General features: G+C 39.4%; 1 protein-coding gene across 2 annotated transcripts in view; it reads right to left on the bottom strand.

Moving 5' to 3' along the window:
* Window positions 1–14,451, bottom strand: part of GPC5 (glypican 5) — a 1,453,661-nt gene extending 1,439,210 nt beyond the window's left edge. For both annotated transcript variants that reach the window (XM_509696.8, XM_063792277.1), the window contains exon 1: window positions 13,804–14,451. In XM_509696.8, the coding sequence (XP_509696.2) occupies window positions 13,804–13,966 (163 nt within the window). In that variant the 5' untranslated portion in view covers window positions 13,967–14,451. The remainder of the gene's footprint in view (window positions 1–13,803) is intronic.
* Between the last annotated feature and the right edge of the window lie 2,008 nt (window positions 14,452–16,459).

The following is a 16,459-nucleotide window of genomic DNA, read 5'->3' as shown; positions in this document are numbered from 1 at the left end:
TCAGATTACAGGCGTGAGCCACCAAGCTAGGCCTCTACTTTGGTTATTTATACAGCTTTACCTTTATTCATTTAATGTCCACATAATTATCCATAATTTATCATTTAGTAGATGTTTACATTACCTACAATGAACATGCTTATATATAAATCAGTTTGAATTTTGTCCAATTACTTTCTTGGAATACGTTCCTGTAAGTTGGGCAAAGGGTATTCAGCATTTAAACTTTGATTCATACTGCTGAATTCTCCAGAAGGCAGAGGCAGTCTTTATCAGCCTTCTTTTTCAGTGTTTGTAGATGAGAATGCTCTGTTTCCTACAGTCACAGGAACATTAGATATTTGTATTTCTAATCTTTGATAACGTCATATTCCTGAGAAATTATTTTTCCTCTGTTAAGTTCACTAACTTCACATATCCACAGTAGTCATTTACATTATTTGAGTTTCCTCTTTATGTTCTTTTTTCATTTCACATGGTATATTTGTGTATTTGTTACCAATTTATGAGGGTTCATTTATGATTAAGGATGCTAACCTTTTGATTGCTGTGCATTACAGATGCAATGTCACAGGGCTCCATTTCACTGTGGTATTTCATTTTATTTTATTGTACAGAAGTTATGTATTCAAATACAATCATGTTCTTTTATTTTTAAGAAAGGCAGTGAACAAGAAATAAAGATAAGGTTTGGATTTTATTGGGAGCTTAGTTGGGAATCTATTGGCAAATGGACTAGCAAGGGCTAAGAACAGAAATAGGCTGATTGAGCAATTCAGCCACGAAAAGGCACTGGGTTAAAACAAGGTGGTAGCAATGGTGATACGCAGAGAATTCACAAAGGCATTTGTGAAACAGAATCTAGGAGAATTTGGTGATTGAATTGACAGCGTAGGTGGGGATTAAGCTATCATATCATCATGGGGTGTTATCCATGCAGTCACATTTTCAACTGAAGCCTAAAGAGCTAGCTGCTGCCAATGCTCTTCACAAAAGGGGTGAGAGGAAAGGGTGGGGAAGGGAGGGAAAGGAACATTTAACAGAAGCATGATTATGAAGCAACTGAATGTGAGTAAAGAAAGTATTGACTAGAACTTCTAAAAACTTTTATAAAGTAACTCTAGAACAGATTTGTGTTTCTATACATTTTAAATACAAATCAAATTATCTTCTGAAAGCTGTGGCTTTACGTATTTAAAGTATATAAAGTGTTATCATACAGAATCCTGGGAGAAAATAGACTGGCACCGTAAAATTAGATTTAATAAAATTTTTATAAAGAGCAGGATATAGGAAAGCTATAAGGATCATGCAATATTCCCTAGCTAATAACCGAGGTGAGGTCACTGATACTGCCCCTTAGGGAGCAAAGAGAGAAAGTAGTTATAAGGATTCAGAGACTTGTGAGGACACTCAACAGGAGCTATGGTTTTATGTAAAGGGTCATAACCAACCTGTAGTGACTCCATAAAGGTGAGACCTATGTCTGCCCTACTCCACTTGCCCAGTCCTTCTGTAGCTACTGCCTCCCATTAACTGCCAGAGCCAAGAATGCCCACTGATAGGGCCCAGGAACAAAGGGTAGGGTGGAGAGACCTTCTGAAGGGGCAGACAGAGATTTGCCAGCACACTCCACCCTTGTGCTTTTCACATGGAAGATAAGTTCTTATCTCCAATATAGGGGACTTGCCAAGACCCTCAGCACTTCAACACGCAAGAACACAATAAAGTAGAGAAGTAACTCCTACTCACTTGATGAAGCCAATCAGACATTAGAGAATCTATCCCTACTCACATTAATTCAGCCTTAAAACCATCTTATATTTCCAGGGAAAGTAGCTCCCTCTTTATCTTAATTGAATTAATTCAAATAGCATTATTTTGCAGAAGTCCAGAGTTTTTTTGTTTGTTTGTTTGTCTTTTTGAGACAGAGTCTCGCTCTGTCGCCAGGCTGGAGTGCAGTGGCACGATCTTGGGTCACTGCAACCTCCGCCTCCCAGGTTCAAGTGATTCTCCTGCCTCGGCTTCCCGAGTAGCTGGGATCACAGGCACGTGCCACTACGCCCAGCTAATTTTTGTATTTTTGGTAGAGACGGGGTTTCACCATGTTGGCCAGGATGGTCTCGATCTCTCTTGACCTCGTGATCTGCCCACCTCAGCCTCCCAAAGTGCTGAGATGTGAAAAAGCCCAGTCTTTAGTTCTTAAACCTTGTATATGAATAAACAAATTTGATTTTACCATATGAATGAACTACAAATAATAAAATATTTAGTATATTAAATAATGAAAACATGGACTATGTTCCTAAGAGTACAGGATTAATACCTTGAGAGTGAGTGATGGGAGGCAAATATTTGAAACTTTGGTATTCCATTAAGATGAAGGAAGGCTGGGCGTAGTGGCTCACGCGTGTAATCCCAGCTCTTTGGGAGGCCAAGGCGGGCGGATCACGAGGTCAGGAGATCAAGACCATCCTGGCTAACACAGTGAAACCCCGTCTCTACTAAAAATACAAAAAAATTAGCCGGGCGTGGTGGCGGGTGCCTGTGGTCCCAGCGACTCAGGAGGCTGAGGCAGGAGAATGGCGCGAACCTGGCAGGCGGAGCTTGCAGTGAGCCGAGATCGTGCCACTGCACTCCAGCCTGGGCGAGAGAGAGAGACTAGGTCTCAAAAAAAAAAAAAAGAATGGAAACGATTCTACTATGATTTCTCTGTCTGCTCCCTGACCAAGCACAAATAATTATTTAAATGTATCTAAGAACATTTTGTAATAGAATCAATTATGTCACATTCGCAGAGACTATTACTATTTACAAACTGCCTTCCCCATACCACATGCTTCTCAAAAACCACTGAAAGGGAAAAGGGACAAGCCTGTGAATAAAGAAAAATACTTTCTGAGAGGTTGGGTCATTTGCTAAAGGTCACATAGGTAGTAAGTGATGGAGTGAAGACTAACCTATTTCAAAACTACAAATTCATCGTTATTCACATTATTCACTAAAATATGTGACCACAGGCCATTATCCTAAGCAAATTAACACAGGAATGGAAAACCAAATACCACATGTTCTCACTTATAAGTGGGAGCTAAACACTGTGCTCTCATGCACATAAAGATGGGAAACACAGACACTGGGAACTTCTAGAGAGGGGAGAGAGGGAGGTGGACAAGGGTTGACAAACCATCTGTTGGGAATTATGCTAAGTAACCAGGTGATGGGATCATTCATATCCTAAATCTCAGGATAACACAATAAACCCAAGTAACAAACCGGCACATGTTCCCCCTGAATCTAATATGAAAGTCGGGAGAAAAAACAAATAACACAGGCATCTTCCTCGTCCCTTGACAAAAGAAAAGAAAAGAAAAGAAAATATGTGATCATAATATGCAACAAATAAGGCGACAAGTCTGCTTTTCCCATTTATTTATTCCATGACATTTTCATGGTTTGTCATAACTACTAGTTTTCCTTATGTAAGATATTTCCAAAGATGAATTGAATAGGAAATATTTTAAAACCTGAAGTTTTTTGTGTGCTTCTGAACTTATCAAAGGAAGAAGTAAAATTTGGTTCTGCTCTTGTAATGAAAACTCTTAACAATACAAACACAGATCCACATAGCTTCACCTAACAAATAGTACCCTGAAGAACTCATTGATTTCTCAGCTTTTTTAGTTTTGCCATGTTTTTCTTATTCCCTTTACCTTTTAAGTTGATCAAATACCTTTTTAAAAAATGACTTTTTCCCCCCTAGAGTAAAATGAATTCCAAGCCTGGTGAGAACAGGCTGTTAATCTCTTCATTTTATTGACCTACTTCAGTTTTAGCTCATTAAACACAGACATCTCAATGATCAAAAGAAAATGAACCAAATGTAACTCGCTATAACCTTACCGAATAAGAGAGTTATTCAAAGAGCAAATAAATCTGCACAAGTAATTTGATATTGACAATCTTCCATTTAAAGAATATATATGTAATGAACAAGGACATCCAGAAATAATTTTTATTCTCATTTAATCAATGAAGACACACTCTTGGTGTGCTTTTTAACCAATTCTCTTCTCAGATTTTATCTTCTCCCAAGGCAAATATTGAAGAAATCATGAACTAGATTCTCTTGAAACTGTAAAACAAGGAAAAGCAAAAGACTAACAAAATAGCTGTGAAGATTATTTAATTATGCTGCCTATGAGGAATTATAAGAACTGAAATAGATTTGGTTATTATAGCACAGAGGAGAGAAAAACTAGTAATTTAAACCCATTATCCTAATAAGAGTAATAAACAATTTAAGTTATGAAACAATATTTACTAGCTTTTAAATACAACTACATTTGAAACATATTTAAGTTAATAGCTGGACCATATCTAATTATGCAGGTTCGTTTCATTAGCATTGACTTAAATAGTCTTTCTACTTAAGTAAAATTTCCTAGCAGCTCTTGTAAAATATCCTAAACAAATAACCAGCCACAATTCATACAGGAAAATTATAATTTTCTATGCTACCATTGAAAAGAGGTCTTAAAGACTAGATAAACCTAGGTATCCATCAGCAGATGAATGGACAAAGAAAATGTGGATATGATAGAGTACTATTCAGCCATAAAAAATAAGGAAATGCTGTCATTTGCAACAACATGGATGAACCTGGAGGACATTATATTAAGTGAAATAAACCAGGCACAAAAAGACAAATACCACATGATCTCATTCATGTAGAATCTAAAAAGGTTGATCTCATAGAAAGAGAGAGGAGAATGGTGATTATCAGGAGCTGGGGCTGTTGGGGAGGAGGAAGAGTTGGAAAGATGTTGATCAAGGGACACATATTTACAGATAGATGAAAAGAATAAATTCAAGTGACCTATTACATAGCATGGTGACTACAGTTAATATGATATGTTGTATTCTTGAAAAATGCTAAGAGAGTGAATGTTAAATGTCCTCACCACAACAAAATTGGTAACTAGGTGAGGTAATGCATAGTTTAATTAGCTAGATTTAACCATTCCACAATGCATCTGTACTGTGCTTCAAACCATCATGTTGTACATGGTAAATACACCCAATTTTATCTGTCGATTTAAAATAAATTTTTTAAAAAGATTAGATAAATATTTCTAAAATTGGAATTGTTGGAAATATTTCAGAGACAGATTATACCTGCTACAGTATATCATGTTTTGTGATTTAATAGCAATTATTTGTTTCCTTATTCTGAAAACTGTGGTCCATCTGGTTGATCCACAATAGAGAATGAACTCCAAGTCAGTGTCCTTTAACAAACAATGATCAGCTCAGGAATAGTTCCACAGATGAGTGATGTATACTCTACTCCTGACATGGGATTAACAAGGGTGAAAAACAGAAAAGCTGAATTATTTTCTAGTTCCTTACTGTTAATTTCCTCCTAGAAAAATACTATTTTGCAGAAAAAAAATCAAGTAATACACAAGCCAACCATTCCAGAGCCAAATGCAAATTATAACTGCTCATCTTTATTTTTCTCCATTCTCTCAACAACAGATCAATGCTCTAAGGCAGATCAGTCACCCCGCTACATGACGATAACAGCTGTGCAAATTAATCCTTTAGATGTTAAATAATTTTCTTTTCCTTACAGGACATCTGAGAATACTCCTTTCTCAACCTTTGTCTGGCAACTCATTTACTCCATTTCAAAAATGTTAGATAGCAGATAAAAAGTCCTTTAAATTTAAAAGGTTTGGTCACTTTATAAAATTTGTGGCAGTTATGTAAGCAAAAATTAACCCCACAAAAACAATTCATTCAACACAAATGAGCCCACATACATTTTAAGGAACTTCACTCTCTATATTTCTCATTCTACTAACATTAAGCATAAAAAATAATTAAAAACAATAAATAACCTATTAGGTATCTACGAAAATAAGATTCAATTCTACAAATCACTATTTATTCATAAATGTTGGCCTAATCACAGAACCAAAAGGGAAATCAATCACAGATCCTGCTCTCAAATAGCCTATAGTCTAGTAAAAAGAAAGAAATATATTTAAAATCAGTATTGCTACTTTGAGTCCCTACCTTCCATTAGAAATAAGTATTGACCCATACGTGGTGCGTTTCAGGATGTCAAGGCTAATCAAAGAAAATACAGGACCACAAGAGGGCGGTAGTACAAAAGGAGCTTTATTTGGGTGGTGCTTTGACAGGTTGCCAAGAGGCGAAGTCCCTCACAACAGGAGACCTTCCAGAGACAATGGTGCCTGGCTACCACCCAGGAGAAGATGACAAGCGAACTCCCAGGAGAAGGGGAAATTGGAGAGGGGGCTTGCACGTCTAGGTGATATCACTTACTAGAAATTGGGAAGTGTCTGGGTCAGAGAGCTTTGAAGGGTATCAATGGCTTGGGTCTTTTAGTGTCCCAGAGTTTACTTTATCTATGGTTAGCAGATGTTCAGTTAAATTTTATCAGGTATGCAAAGCAGGTAGGCTTTAAATGGCTAAAAATACATTTATTTGAGCTATATTTAAAGCAACTGGATGTATAAAAATCGGAGTTGGGTACCATTTGGCTTTGGGCTAATGGTCCTAGCCTGCTGTGAAGAAGTAAGAAAAACATGGGGGTCCATCTTTAACCCATTTATATAACATCACAAGACAAAAAAAATCATTGTACACAGAAGCAGAATCTGAGATACTCAGTATCCACAGGCCTATGTCTAGAGTTTAACTTAAGAATCAGAGTTCAAAAGACATATCAGAATACTCCTTAAAGCTTTATTAAATTATTCAACAATCATTTAAACTCTTATTCTCTGCCAAGCCCTGTTCTATGCACCAGATACTCCACAGTCAATAAGGTACACGTTAGGACTGGCTACATAATTTGCAGAGACCAATGCAAAAAGAAAATGCAGGGCCTTTTGTTCAAATTTCAATTAGGGCCAGGCATGGTGGCTCACACCTATAATCCCAGAATTTTGGGACACCAAGGTATGCAGACTGCTTGAGCCCAGGAGTTCAAGACCAGCCTGCGCAAGGTGGCAAAACCCCATCTCTACAAAAAATACAAAAATTAGCCGGGCATGGTGGCATGCACCTACGGGCCCAGCTACTCAGAAGGCTGAGGTGGGAGAACTACCTGAACCTAGGGAGGTCAAAGCTGCAGTGAGCTGTAATTATACCACTGCACTCCAGCCTGGGTGACAGAGTGAGACCCTGTCTGAACAACAAAAAATTTCAATAGGGTGACAAGAGAACATTAAACCAACCACACGGTTCATCGGAGTGTAGGATCCTGCTTGACTGCACAGATCACATGCCCAGGAAAATGGCCCTAGCAGGTATGTTCTCTGTCTCCATTACGTACACAACCTAGTGGCAAAAGACCCAGAGTTAAAACAAAGAAAAGGAACGTGGCGCCGTGAAAAGTGCCACACAGGAAACAAAAAGGATTCCACAATAATAAGTGGTGTAACCTAGTTTCATGAACTTGAGAAAGGCCTCTGTGAAGAGCTGACATTTAAGCTAAGACATGCAAACAAGCCAACTACACAGTCTGTGTGTGTGAAGGACCCACAGGTTGAAGAGTTCACACCTGTGGTTTTCAACGAGGACAAGTTTGTCTCCCATGGGACAGTTGGCAAAGTCAGGAGTCATTTTTGGTCATCACGACTTGGTGGAGAGTGATAATGCTATTGGTATCTAGTGGATGGAGGTGAGAGATGCTTCTGAACATTCTACAATACACAGGACAGCACCCCACAACAAAGAATTGCCAATCCCCCAATGTCAATGGCACTCAGGCTGAAAAACCCTAACGTATAGTAATGTAAATCATGTACAAAGCCATGAGTTGTGTAGGAGTTTGGCACATGTGCCTTTGATGTCCTCAGCCATGTGACTTTATGGTAGAGAATACTGGAAACCTACAGTTCTAACGACAAAGATGAATTTAATTTATGCTACAGAGATTTAATGCAATACTGCACAGCCACTTTAAAAAATCAGGCTTAGAAAGATATTTAACAGCATGGGAAATGGGAAATAAAGACACATTCATAATTGGAAAAGCCATGTTTTTCAAAAAGGAAATTATTCTATATTCTTTCAAAAAATAGTCATGCTTAGCAGGGGGCTGATGAGCATGCTAAAAAGACAATGCAAAGGCATTTCGGTGGTTATTTCTGGATGGTAAAATTATTTTACTTTATTTGTACTTTTCAGTTTTATAAATTTTTAAGAAAACATACATTCTTCCATAAAAACGTGGAAGTATAACATCTTCTTTTCTTTCTATAAAGGTACAGTGCACATTCAACTTACATAGTAGCCATATGTGGCCCTGATGCAGCTAATCAAGGGCTGTGCTGTTTGTGGTGATTCACAGAGGAATGAATAATCATTTTAGGATAATTTGGGCAATCTCATTAGTGAAATGGAAGATTTACTAAAACTGAAAAGTTCAAGAATTGAGAGCACAATCAGTGCTGCCTTTTCTTCTAGTTGAAGGTCAGGACTTTATAAAAGAAAGGTAGATATGGAAAATGGCTATTATCTATTAAAGTTAATTGCTATTGTTACTTAACCAAGTAGATCAGATACCACATTCACAGAGAATATATTTCAACAGACATATGTTTCAAGTCTCTCATGACTCCATTTTAACAAATCAGATCTGTTGTTTGTCGGTTGAACAGTTATACCAAGAGACCATTCATCTATAAATTATGTCTGTTTAGTTGAGGCACCTAGCTAGAATGTTGTTCTTGGTCTTATCAGGTAACTATAAAAGAAATGTGGTAGATTTAGAAAGTGTTCTTATCAAATATAAGGACAATGTGAAAGTGGATTATACACACACACATACATGTACACACCAAAAATACCCATCTTCCGGAAAGCCTTAACAGGCTGGAAACAAGGAAAAATAATAGGGATTGGGGGGTGATAAGTGGAAAATATTATTCTTAAATTCCTCAAGTTGTACCCCTCCTAAGCCAATTTTACAACTATAGGATGTTGGACACTCGGCAAAATGGAACTTAAATTATGGGATGGAGAGAGAATGGGGACATATATAATATTTGTAGTTGATGCACTAGATTTATAGTTGACAGCAATAGTTATAATTAACCCCATGAGGGAATATGTGTGATCAGTATAGTTCAGCACCTGATGAGCCATTGGATTCTATGACCCTAAAGTAGAACATCAAACTCACTTCTCCACCATTAAGATGCACTAAAGGCCTAGAGAAAAATGAAACACGTGATTCTCTTAGACATCAAAGCACAGACTGGACTTCCCAAGGGAAAAGGTGACAAACTGTCCTGGCAGTGGAACTGGGCCTTGATGCTCACAATTCAAGATAAATAACATGCACAGAATTAGAAAACAATGATGAGGCAAGACCACTTGGGACCTGTGGTATGAAAGGATGAGGACAAAGGCACTCTGCAACCACAAAAATAACTAAACATTCCCCTCTTTTAACCAACACTAGCTACTACTGCTTCTTTATTTATGACAACTACCCCTACCTTAACCTTTCTAACACCTAGATAAAAGTTACCAAAATAGCCAATTCCTGAATTGCCCCACTTCATTAAACCTTCCTAATAATAATAGCCCACCACAAGCCCAAATCCTATAAAAAGCCCTCCCAACTACCTACTACCAAACTCTCCAGAGTCCCTTTGGTGTGCAATCTCCCTTGCTGCAACAAACAAAATGAATCTAATTTTATTACAATCTTGTTTCCAGTGGTTCCTGGCTGGTGGGCTTCGACCCAGGGCAATCCTGATGTTAATCATCTGCCCCAATGTCAGACGACGGGTCCCAATTCTGGCTTTGGAAATTTGATCCCCATAAACACGTTGTTCAAACAGCAAAATTGGTTTCATGAGAAATAGAGTCCCAATTTCAGATTACTGTCCATGAGTGACTATGGCCACCAACATTCTAATTGTGTGAATCTGTAAACCACCTTAGAAGCACTATTTTACCTCCCTACAGACAGAAGAACGGTGGTGTGGCAGTGGAGACAGTGGTTATGGGCATTGCAGCTAGCAGCAGCGCAGCCTTGTTTCATAGAGGTTTATTAGTTCACAAAAATAAACAAAATATTTACCATAATGTAACGGATATCACTTTAGATAAAAATACATTTCCCAAATTTAAAAATAATCATTTCTGACTTGAAACCAACTCATTATTGTAAAAACGTCTTTGATATATAAAGATCTAAAATTAAAATGTCATCCTTAAAAATCAAGTTAAAATCAAGACAGTAAACAAAAAAATTATAATGACAACAAGAACATATTTTCAGCACTTACTATGTGCCTGGATTTGTGACATTTTACATTATTTCATTTTATCTATGCAAACACTTTTTAAGAATATTCCTATTTCTAAATGAGAAAACAGAGGTTCAAGATGATAATTTGTCTATGAAGCAGAACTACAAGTGGTAGAACCAAGTTTTGAAAGCCAAATGTCTATCCAGTAAATCCAAACTCCAAGGTTACCAAGCAGATCATTTTTCTTAGGTGTGAGAATGAAACTACACTGTCCTTGGAGCAATAATAAGATTTGATTATAATGAAAGCAGTTAAAAAAACAACAACAACTTCAGAGCACTGCTTACAGTGTCTTTTAGTATTAAAATTTCACTTAGCCATGTCAAGAGTTTATTTTTATTACTCTATTTATAGCCAAAATCTACCAAGGAAAAGTTACTTTCACAGACTACTTGATATCGAGAGTATACTTGCTATAGATTTCTATATCAACAAACATGCATATTTCAAAAAATAGTTGGTATATAAATTATCTAAACGTATTATTTTTTATGAACTTCCCCTTTCTGAACTACCCTCTAAAAGAGGAACTACCGCATGTGTGAACAATGCACAATGCATGTGCAAAGAGAATTTTAATAGAAAAGCATTATCCCCATCCCCAATAAATAAAATAAAAATGAAAAGACCTTTAAAAGACACTTTCAGTAACAGTTCTTTTCTGAATAAAATAAACAAGAGCAAAGGGCACCTTGACTACTACTTAGAAAATAAAATCGGAACACAGGGAAATCTCTAATTCTAATCACATTTACACCTTCTCTCCTTTTTTACATTTCTCATCCAAACATCCTTAGGAGCTCAATAGGCTTAAAAGAATTGGAGCAGGGTAGAGAACAAAGGTGAGGGGAATCTGAGAAACAGTTTAAATCACTGCTCTCACAATTTTAATAATTTCAATTTGGATAACATTTTTATCAGAAAAAGTAAAAGTCACAAAGGTAGGAAGAAACTAAAAACTTATTCTACCTGCTTATATTATACAAACTGCGTTTTGGCTAGACATCTCAGGGATTAACCACTGTGAACAAGAAATGCAAGAAAGCAGTAAAAATACGTACTTCCAAAAAAAAATCAAATTAAATGTGTTTGTTTTAGTCAGTGAAAGGGTATGTGCTAAATGAATAGATTTGTTAAAAGATATTACCATTTGTATTCTCATGGAGAAATGACTAAATTATGTTCTCTCTTGAGATTGAGGATAATCTTAGAAAATATGATAGTCAATTACCATATTCAATCATGTTAAATGTTGTAGATCATATATAAATACAAAAAGAAAGAAAAGTATTTATTAAGCATGTGGTATGTTTGGTTTACTCAATTTGGGATTGAGGGGTTTTTTTTAAGAGAGATGAGAGGAATCAGTGTTTAAAAAACAGTTTAATATTTTGCTGAATTATTTGTGAAAGAATGACCAACAATACAGACACAAAACTTCAGAATTATATCAAATTCCTATATGAATGCCTTTTTTGGGGGGTGGATCTAAATCAGCATAGCACTTTTGTGTGACTTTTTCTTAGTGAAAATATTAAAGGAACTTAGCATTTCTTTTCACCAGTACCACTGATGTCTCTAGGCCTCTTCTGTGAGTGCTCCCATGATTCCTCCATCACCTTCAGCCACAGATTTAAAAAATCTACTAGCAATGGGGAAACAATCCAGAGTGACTTAGAAAAGAAAGATTCCTTGTCGTCATGGAACTTTTTTGTGTGTCATGTGTATCAAATGCAAATAATTACAGTCATTTCCCTCTCCTTAGGACAGAGCTTTAGTTTTCCCTGACATCCTGGTAAGACACTGTCTCAGTGACTGATACTCTGGAAAGTTCATCTTCAAAAGAGATGAACACCCAATCAATGTGTTGCATTCAGCAGATACCAGAAATACTGAGATACCAGAGTGGAGTGAAATCAGGGCCTTACTGGGGAGAAGGGGCTGGCCATCAACATTCGGTGAACATAGCAGGCAAAGTTACCATATTTGGGGACTAAAAATCTAATAATTCAGGTGAAGATCTCACATCATAACACCCTCACCACCCACACGCACAAACTCACTTTAGTTTTATCAGCAGCCAATAAAGTGAGATTTATTTCCTAATGAAAAGAATGCACTAAGAAAAATACAGATCTATAAGGCGATATTTTGTTTGGGGATAGAAGAATCGCCCTAAACTGAGAATGTCAACTTTGTTTCAAGTAATACAGAAAAAGCACCTAGTACCAAACAGGTATACAAACAAATAACTGGGTTTAAGACTGGTCATGTAAACTCAAATGGAGTCAATGTTCCCGAATGCCTAGATTTTCTTTCTGGGATGACTTAAAACTGAGCAAAGCAATCAAGAAAAGCGGCTACAGCTCACACCTCCTCATTGCTACAAGCAAGTCCCCCAACCCTGGAAACTCGGGACTTTAGACTTAAGCGTCCTCCACAAGTTCTTTGTTCAACCAGTAACCTCACAGATTCGTCTGTGTTGGCTTCATAGTCACAGCTAAAGGGGTGCACGGCTCTAGTGAGATCTTACTTAGCTCTAGACACCTGCTATTGCGTTTGACAGCTATGACCTATTCTTCCAGACAGAACCTACACTGGAACTCCCACCAGCAGAAGGAAATTGGTGCGGTGGAAACGGGGAGCAGGGTTCGAAAGCACAGGCAAAAGGCGCTCACAGGAAGCAAGATCCACGCTGGCCACACAAACTGTATCTTTCCCTTTGAAACGCTGGTACATCTCATCCATGTCAAGTGACTCCCCAGTACGTTCGGTTTGATCGCCTGTTGCCCTAACACTTTTCAGGCTAAAAACTACCTTGGTGCTGGGAGACACACTGGGTGGTTGGGTTTCCTCCAAGCAGGGCTTGATGCGAGGGCACAGAAGGGCAGCTAAGGGTCACGTCTCTGGGTGCACAGGGTCCAAGTCCTAATTACAGAGGAGACCGGCTGCCCTTGTCTGTGCCCCATTCTCCAGCAAAGGGGTATATCGCAGGTTTGTGATTTTTAGTACCAAACTTGGAGCGATCAATTCAATTCCCTCCACCTTATGAGAAAGCAGTAAACCGAAATCCCCGGTGGGGCACTGGGGAAATTCCTACTCGGAAGAGAAACGCAGTTAGACTGCGTGTCCCCCACGCCCTGATGTCTGCTTTCCTGGTTCCTTCCAACTCATCCTCCAAGGCGAAGGGAGCCGGGCGGGAAGCAGATGCCCAGAACGGGGCTTCGTCGCAGGCTTGGTTAGGGGTCCCCAGAGCTGCGCTGCGCTGTACTCAGGCTACACGCACCAAGCATCGCCGGAGGCCTCCCCGGGATTCACCCTGCGCGGCTGCAGGGCCCGAAAGGTCATCTTCCCACGAGTGCCACCAAGGGAGCCTGGGGGAGCGAAGGCCGGGCTCGGACGCCCCCAGTCCAGAGACCCCCTCATTGCCCCTTACCTGCCCGCGGCGAATCCGGCAGCCCCCTGACAGCTCCCAGCAGCCGCCACTGGAAAAGTTTCCGAACTTCTTCGCAGGTCTGCACGCCCTCGCTGCGGGCGGACCCAACCAGGGCCAGAAGGAGGAGGCAGCGAAAGCCCACGGGCCAGGTCTGTGCGTCCATCCTCGCCGTCCTGGTCCCCTTTACCCGCCAGTGGACCCCACTCGCCCTGCGCGCCCTGGCTGAGCTGCAGACGTGGAAGACACAGCGGCCGAGGCTCTCGAGCGGTGCGAGCCGGCTGCGGGGTGTACGGACCGCCCGCGGGCACCGGCTTCACCTGGGAGCACTTAGCTCTTCCCGGAGGAGGCCCTAAGCTGAGACACCAGAGTTTTCCAGCTGAGCACCCTCTGGTCTTCTTCCCCAGCCGAAACGAGTGGGCGGCTGGGCGGGGCGAAGAAAACTAGTGGAGCCGCAGGGAGCCCGCAAGCATCCGCTCTGGCCACCACAGCTGCAACTGCTGCAGCTGCCGCCGCTGCCGCCGCTGCCGCCACTGCCGCCGCCGCCACTGCCGCCGCCGCCGCCGCCTCCGCCGCCCGGCTCGGCTCGCAGCCGCTAACCTGGGATGTGCCCGCTCGCTGCGCTCCGCGGAATCCCCGCCCCGCACTCCCCGCCCCGCGGACAGGCCACGCCCCCGCCACGCCCCCGGCGCGCTGTCCCGCTCCGCACCCACTGAGATGCTGTCATACTCGGCCCAGTGCTGAAGACTCGGAGCGACATCGATGCAAATAAATAGAAGGAAACCCGGACCTCGCTCTCCCAGTCCGTTCTGGGGAAGAATCATCTGATAAAAACAGAGAATGTATAAATAGGATCAGAGAAGACAAGAGATGAGAAACACCAACTGGAACTAAGAAATATCTCATCTATGTAATCAAGGTCCTCAGTACCTAGGAATTTGTATTCTAATTGCATTAAATAGGATCTGGACATAATACAAAAGGCAAAAACTATTTACGGTTAAAGATCTCAATTGAGAGACTTCATAACACTTAGGTTGTTAAAGAGTGCACATGAGAAGTTATTTTTTAAAATTGCTTTGTTTTACTGCTTAGGAACATTTTTCTATAACATGATTTTCTGAAAGGAGGTATAAGAATTACAATCAAACTTTATCACATTCTTATCACAATTAAATCTAGTTTTAAGTCTCTTATCACCATTTAGCATCATATTTTACTTCAGCACTTTGTATCTGTGGGGCTCCTCTGAGCTTTACCACTTCTGGAATTTCTTTAAAATATTTTTCAGAGAGCAACTAAGTTAAGAGTGCTCAGGGGAGTTCCTTACAAGGAATATAGAAAAATAAATACTTTAAGCAATTTTAAAATGGCAAAGGAATTTTGTCAATTTACAGTTTATAAGAGGAATACATTATGCACCATAAACCAAAGGGCAGGTGCATTTTGTAAATGTGATTGACTCAACAACTAAGCCTGTAAGAGTGTCTCAATCTACGGCCACTTGAAGAGAGTACTCCTTCTGTAAAATAAACTAGTTAAAAGCATCAGGCAGAGGGGACAATGAATGCTTTAACCACTTTAAGGAATTTCATCTCAAATTTGAACCCTTACCAAGAGATAGTAGTGAAAAACTTTATGTCTTAGTGAAGATTTTTAGTGAACATTTAATATCAAAGGCAGCACTTTCAGCAGTATATCACTTGCTTTAAAACCATTCCAGGGCAACGGCTGAAACACTGCTTCAGAGTGAAATCATGCTACTTGGTGTTTGGCATCAGTTTTCTGAATATGAGATTTTGTTTCAAAGGGCAGTGCTCTTCATGAATCTCTTCTGCTCTAACCACCAAGTATGGAAAGATTGCCTGGAAGCCAGCTATATCTATGAAAAGAAACAAGAAAAACTATGAGAATGTATATAGTGCTTATGGGCCAGATAATATTCTAAGTATTTTATGGAAATGAATTCACTCATGTAATCTTTATAACAACCTTATAAAGTAGTTACTACTATTATCATTGTTTTACAGATGAGGAAACAGGAACAGAGAGGTGAAGTGACTTACTGAATGCCTAAGGTAAGTGACAAAGCCAGAAATCAAACTGAGGCTTCCAAATCCAGACCGCATGCTCTTCTCCAGAGGCTCTCCTTGACTGTTCTGTGGTACACAAAAACCCGTCAGGTTTCACCAAAGGCATTTGGGCAGCAACACCAAGGGCTGTTTATTCATTTAGCAGATTTTTTACTAGTAAATATGCATAATTTCTATCTATATAACTGTATTCTACTAGAATTATGTGTATCTCTATATAAGCCTAATAAATTCCCAAGTTTTTCTAAAACATCTTTATTGTTACCAAGATCTCTCCTTGATAGATTTGATCATCATAGACTCTTAGCATCAAAAAGATCCTTAAATTACCATCTAACCCATTAACTGGAATCTCTAAAACAGTGTGTCTTGCAAGGATAAAAATCATAAACACAACTGAGTATTGATGGTTCAGTAAAAGCTAATTGACTAATACATATTGGTTGAAAACATGCAATTTTTTTAACCACCATTCTAGGCTTAACAGGAGTTTAAAGAGACACGCAAGCAAGTTTTCTCAGTGATTTTATAAGTTAACAAAACAGGTGGGAGGTCATTTGTAGAAA

This window comes from Pan troglodytes, chromosome 14 (assembly GCF_028858775.2).
Source record: "Pan troglodytes isolate AG18354 chromosome 14, NHGRI_mPanTro3-v2.0_pri, whole genome shotgun sequence".
NCBI lineage: Eukaryota > Metazoa > Chordata > Mammalia > Primates > Hominidae > Pan > Pan troglodytes.
The sequence above is the reverse complement of the archived record's forward strand: the minus strand, read 5'-3'. Positions and strand labels throughout refer to the sequence as shown.